This window comes from Macaca nemestrina, chromosome 1 (assembly GCF_043159975.1).
Source record: "Macaca nemestrina isolate mMacNem1 chromosome 1, mMacNem.hap1, whole genome shotgun sequence".
NCBI lineage: Eukaryota > Metazoa > Chordata > Mammalia > Primates > Cercopithecidae > Macaca > Macaca nemestrina.
In genome coordinates this window covers 100,388,900-100,395,188 of record NC_092125.1, presented here as the reverse complement: position 1 = coordinate 100,395,188, position 6,289 = coordinate 100,388,900, and the positions used below count along the sequence as shown (strand labels likewise).

The 6,289-nt window shown below is 37.8% G+C and overlaps 1 protein-coding gene across 1 annotated transcript; it reads left to right on the top strand.

The window, feature by feature from the left end:
* The first annotated feature begins 908 nt into the window (after positions 1–908).
* On the top strand, positions 909–6,207 carry LOC105498140 (Fc epsilon receptor Ia). Its single transcript, XM_011770015.3, has 5 exons — positions 909–1,010; positions 1,149–1,169; positions 2,234–2,488; positions 3,982–4,239; positions 5,750–6,207. Exons 1-5 carry the CDS (start codon positions 947–949, stop codon positions 5,932–5,934), a joined length of 783 nt encoding a protein of 260 aa, XP_011768317.2. The 5' UTR covers positions 909–946; the 3' UTR covers positions 5,935–6,207.
* Positions 6,208–6,289: the final 82 nt, after the last annotated feature.

The following is a 6,289-nucleotide window of genomic DNA, read 5'->3' as shown; positions in this document are numbered from 1 at the left end:
CAGAAAGGCCCTGCTGTGTATTTAAAGGAGAAAGGGTGATGGTGTTGGAAAATTACAATATTAAAAGTAAACAAAAGCTAGGAAGTAAAATAAAATAAATTGTATGGCCTAGATCCCTGTAAGTAATGGTTTAACGTCTGCCTTCCTGTGTTCTGAGCCAGATTAGGGCACAGTAGAGAAAAAAGGAGTCTCTGAAAATGATTCCAATTTGGCTGGTCAGATAGCGGATCATCAGTGAATCAGATGAAAATTTGTGGATTTGTGGACTAACTGATCAGCAGGAAATTAAACAAGAAAAGTGTTGGTAACTCTGGTGAATCCCAAAAGAAATCAGCAGTTGCTAGCCATGCTCCTGAATAATAGTACATCATATGACTAAGAATTTGACTTAGGGGTTAGATTTTATGTGTTTGAACATTTAATAGCTGGCACCCCAAGAAAAGTTACTTAACCTCACTAAGATTCAGTTTTCCCATTTATAAAATACACATAGTGATGGTACATACTTTGTAGGATTATTATGAAAAATAAATGAAATATCAAATTTATTTAGGATAACACCTGGCATATGTTTGGTATTCAGTAATTAGTTGCTGCTGTTTTATTCTGCCCTCCCTTGCAACCCACTTTTCTAAGTTGTAAACTAAATAGTTGTATACTGATTGACAGATTTAAAAAAGCTTGTGATTGTGCTATACCCATGCCTCTCTCTCACCAGATTCCAGGTGTATATGTGGAGGGGGGATAGGGAGTGGAGTAAGGGGGTAAATATTAAAATTGCCCAGTTTGGCACCATCCTGAATATTATCTCTAAAGAAAGAAGCAAAACCAGGCACAGATGATGGGTTAACCAGATATGATACAGAAAACATTTCCTTCTGCTTTTTGGTTTTAAGCCTATATTTGAAGTCCTAGATCTCTCCAGCACAATCAGCACCAGGAGCTCATGAAGAAGATGGCTCCTGCCATGGAATCCCCTACTCTACTGTGTGTAGCCTTACTGTTCTTTGGTAAGTAGAGATTCGATTACCCCTCCCGGGGTCCTTAAAATTTCATGTATGTAGATCTCATCCCCACATCCAGATTCTAGTCCTCTGGCAATAAAGAAGACTGCTGGACACTAACTTATCCTTTCTGAACTTTTGCAGCTCCAGATGGCGTGTTAGCAGGTGAGTCCTCTGTTCTTGTTCCCTTGGTGTTTCAACGTGTCTGGGCATTGCTTTTCTCTCACTATTTTCTTCGTCCCATCACTTCTGCTTTCTAATGAGTATGAATCTGTTCCTTGGCCAATCTACTTTCCCTCTCCACCTTACCTTGTCTTTCTTCTTTTCCCTGATTCATTGCATTCTCTCAAGTCATTCTCTCCTCTGTTTTAGTCAATAACCATGTCTGTTGCACATATACATGTCTCATTCTCTCTCCTAGACACTTTGACATAATCTCACTCCATAACTGCATTATTATTATTGCCATTTTATAATTGAATATGCTGAAACTCAGTGATTTTGTGGTGGTTACCTGGCTAAGGAACTGGATTCCAACATAAGTTCCTTGGATCTAAGTCCAGTTCTCTTCTGACTATATCACCCTTTTGTTATCACCATTTATCTACTTCTTTGGTCTCTGTTCAAATTTGCACTACATCCTCTTGTTCCAGGAAGCCATTCAAGACTGACTTTCTTAGTGCCTCTCACTACTTTCTGGAACTGACATATGTTTTTCACTCTGTGTATACTTACAATTAAATCGTCATAAATATTCAGAACTTGGAGAAACCTTATATTTCATCTAGTCCAATAACTTTATCCATCCAGAATTCACTCATTCATTCACATAATAAACATTTAATGTAGCAATGGTTGAACATGGCAGATAGTGTTTCTACCTCAAAAGAGATTGCAGTCCTCGTTTACAGATACTGAATGGAAATGAACAGAGAAGTAGAGTGAGTCAGCTCAAATCACATAGCGAATTGGTTTCTTTGTTTTTAAATCTCCTGCATATGTGTCCTGCCTTTCTCCCTGTGTTGGGCATTCCCTGGGCCCGCAATACTATTTTCTCAGTTCTTTAATCCTTCCCCTAGAAATTAAAACAAGGTATTATCACCAACAGTACAAGTACATGTTGACCACTGATTGTCAGAATATTGCTACATTTGTACTTTTAAGCCTGGACAGTTTTCAATGACTTTTTTCCTCTCTACATCTCTTTTCATATTTTTATCTTCTTGAAGTCCCTCAGAAACCTACGGTCTCCTTGAATCCCCCATGGAATAGAATATTTAAAGGAGAGAATGTGACTCTTACATGTAATGGGAGCAATTTCTTTGAAGTCAGTTCCATGAAATGGTTCCACAATGGCAGCCTTTCAGAAGTGGTAAATTCAAGTTTGAATATTGTGAATGCCGACTTTGAGGACAGTGGAGAATACAAATGTCAGCACCAACAATTTGATGACAGTGAACCTGTGCACCTGGAAGTCTTCAGTGGTAAGTTCCAGGGATATGGAAATACAGATCTCTCATGTGAGTGTTGGCCCATCTGAAGACGGAAAAAAACAGGTTATTCCGAGAGTTAGGACACCAGAGTGGGATTCAAGGTCTCTCATTTAAGACCCCTGCATCTCTCTTCTACCCCCTTTCCTTTTGATTACTCGTACGCCTTCTTTCAATATTCTAGTCATCTCTCGCTATTATTCCGCCACCCTATTTTCCTCTGTTTTTTCTACCTAGATTCAGGTACATATTATGTGGTCAAACAGCATGACATATATGTGAACATTTCAAAGAGTTGTGTGTCTGGAATAGGACCAAAAGGTTTGACTTAAAGTTTTGCTCTGCATAATCCATATGTCATGACCTGAATATTACGTTGTACTCTTCATTATGAAACATATTTGGATACATTTACTCATGTCCTCTATTGTTACTTAAGAACACATATTTCATGCTTGTTTCATCTTTATCACTCTCCTACTACCAACAATTAGCATAGCATGCTTAGGCACATGTGGCTTAATCAGCAAATGTTGAATAAACAAGCTAATAATTTTGAATAGTGACCAATAGGTCTCTTTTATACTCTATATTTTTCTCTTGAGTGAAAAAAAAATGTTTCAACCTCCATATATAAATTCCAAACACAAACTAAAGCAATGTAGAATAGCTTATTTCCTTGAGTAGGTTCTAGAGAAGTCCTTAAGGATTGGTCCTAAATTAAATATGCTTATTATGCTAGCGATATTTCCTTCTAAAATTCTCCTTTAATTAATGCCTTTTAATTTTTACAAAAACATTAACCATAGAATGTGATTCTTGTCTTTCACTGACTCATTAGTGACAAATATTTGTTGAGTACTTACCAACTCCTAAGTATTGCTACCAATGCCTAAGTATTGCTACCAACTCCTAAGTATTATGTTGGACATTCAGAATAGAATGTAGAACCAGATAGGACCCCTGACTTCTTGGAACATAGAGCTATACGGGAAGAGGACATTAAACAAAAAATTACACAAGTAATTAATTTAAATTGTACATGTTTTGAAGAAGTTTTTGTGACAACTATAATTAACACTAGAACTGGGAAGTTTCTGTAAGGTAAGAGAGAACAAAATAGATACTCTCCCAAGCTAAAATTCCTAAGAAAGACTGTTTATTTTCCCCTAACTAACTAGAACTAGCAACAGAATATCTGAAAGCAATTCTGGCTTTCAAGTATTCCATGTATGGACTCAGCAGGGAGGTCCGAGAGGCTTTGTGGCCCCAGACTGACTTTTCAGAAGGAGAAAGAATTTATCAGTACAGAAGACAGGCTCTAAGCATTATTTTGTGCCCTTTAAAAATCCACTTTATGAGCCAAAAAGTGGGTTAATGACAATTCATAGTTTCTGACACATGTTCTATGCATGACTGTCTTTTATCTATTCATTCTCTCCCTCTTCATTTATTGTTAAATAAATAACATAATGAATGTTCTTCAGACTGGCTGCTCCTTCAGGCTTCTGCTGAGGTGGTGATGGAGGGTCAGCCCCTCTTCCTCAGGTGCCATAGTTGGAGGAACTGGGATGTGTACAAGGTGATCTATTACAAGGATGGTGAAGCTCTCAAGTACTGGTATGAGAACCACAACATCTCCATTACAAATGCCACAGTTGAAGACAGTGGCACCTACTACTGTACGGGCAAACTGTGGCAGCTGGACTGTGAGTCTGAGCCCCTCAACATTACTGTAATAAAAGGTGAGTTGGTAAAGGAAAGGAAAAGCATCCACAGCAGGGGAAGGAAGAGAGGACATCTGAGCCTGAGTGGGTGCAGTTTGTAGAAGGGGGGCACCTGTGATACACTGGAAAGCCTACTAGACTTGCAATGAGGAGACCTGGGTGATAGTATATATCTCAATCTCTGTTTCAAAGTCTTGACTTGTTAAATGGTGATAGTAATACCTGCTCACACTATGAAATTTTTATGAAGATTAATGTAGTGATGTTTGTGAAATGACTTTGTAAACTGTTAAGCACTACCCAAGCATAACAGATTGTGATTACTATTTTGATCTCAAAGTCATCTGTTGCTCCTGGGGAGAACACTTATATTTATCAAATTGAAAAAAAGTTTCAAAGTTGAATGAAAAAAAGATGTAAAGAGCTTGAGGAGCCCATTCCAGCTTAGGAGGGCTGGGAAAGGAAACCAGCAAGTCAGTAAGTTGTGTGCCTGTATATTGAGGGAGAAGGGAATGGACTTGATATGGAGAGGGTAGGCAGGTGGACTACCTCTATGGCCTGCAAGCAAAACTGCTCTCTCCAAACTCTGTATAAGAGAGGGAGCCTGTGAAGTATTCACATTCAAAGGAGAAAATTAGACTTTTCCTTCACACTGTACATACTAATGTCTAAAAAAGCATGAGGTCAAAATACAGAATTAAGCCCTAACAGTTCTATGTTAACTAAATTGAGATCTAAGTGCTATGTACTTGCCTCTAGGCTTCCAGTATCTTCATCTGTAAAACAGAAGATTTGGTCTAGACTCCATTAGAATCATTTGATGACTTAAAAAAATATATTGATGCTCATGTCTCATTTCTTGAGATTCTGATTTAACTGGCTTGGAGTGCAACCTGGGTATCTGTATTTTTCAAAGGTCTTTCACATAATGGCAATGTGTAGTCAATACTAAGAATCACTTGTCTAGGTGATCTTTAAATGATTTCTGGATGTATTGGATTCTGGATGTATTCTGAGGCTCTATAACTTGAGAATAATCACAAAAATCAATGCAGTTTATAAACAGACTAACAGAACCACAAAATAATAGAATTGGAAGGCAATTTAACTAGTGCAATTTCTTCATTTTGCCTAACAGGCATGTAAGAAATGATGACTGATAATTGAATAATAGGCATTGATGATTCCTGCCCTCACTTTGTCTCCTTTCCACCCCTTAATTATATGTGAATTCTGGTCTTGTCATTTCCAAGAAGGGGTTTATCTTTCCTATAATCTTCCCCACTGGGCACACTGGCTACTGGAATTATGAGGAAATGCTCAGGACTCCCTATGGCTCCAGGGAGCACCAACAGAGCAACTCAACCTAACGCTAATCTGAGTGTTTTCTCTATGCTCTGGATGCCACATCATGCTAAAAATGAAGGACAAAGCTTGGTCTTTCTCTTAGGGAGGATGAACCTCTGAACCTCATTCTTCAGTTCCCAATATGAATTATGTTTCTCATTGCATCTGTTTTCCATTACAGCTCAGCATGACAAGTACTGGCTACAATTTCTTATCCCATTGTTGGTGGCGATTCTGTTTGCTGTGGACACAGGATTATTTATCTCGACTCAGCAGCAGGTCACATTTCTCTTGAAGATTAAGAGAACCAGGAAAGGCTTCAAACTTCTGAACCCACATCCTAAGCCAAACCCCAAAAGCAACTGATATAATTACTCCAGAAATATTTGCAACATTACTTTTTTTTCCAGCATCAGCAATTACTACTCAATTGTCAAACACAGCTTGCAATATACATAGAAACGTCTGTGCTCAAGGATTTATAGAGATGTTTCATTAAACTGAGTGAAACTGGTTAAGTGGCATGTAATAGTAAGTGCTCAATTAACATTGGTTGAATAAATGAAGAATGAATAGATTCAATTTATTAGCATTTGTAAAAGAGAAGTTCAATTTCAATAAAATAAATATAAAGCCATGTAACGGAATGCTTCTAAGTATTCAAGGCTTCCTAGTTTGTTTTCTTCTAAAGGCAAGAACCATGCAGTTCTAGATTGGAAAT

Coding starts and splice junctions, on each gene's coding strand:
- LOC105498140 (XM_011770015.3), top strand. CDS start 947: ATGAAGAAGATGGCTCCTGCCATGGAATCCCCTACTCTACTGTGTGTA. Junction 1,011..1,148: donor TGTAGCCTTACTGTTCTTTG/GTAAGTAGAGAT, acceptor GAACTTTTGCAG/CTCCAGATGGCGTGTTAGCA. Junction 1,170..2,233: donor TCCAGATGGCGTGTTAGCAG/GTGAGTCCTCTG, acceptor ATCTTCTTGAAG/TCCCTCAGAAACCTACGGTC.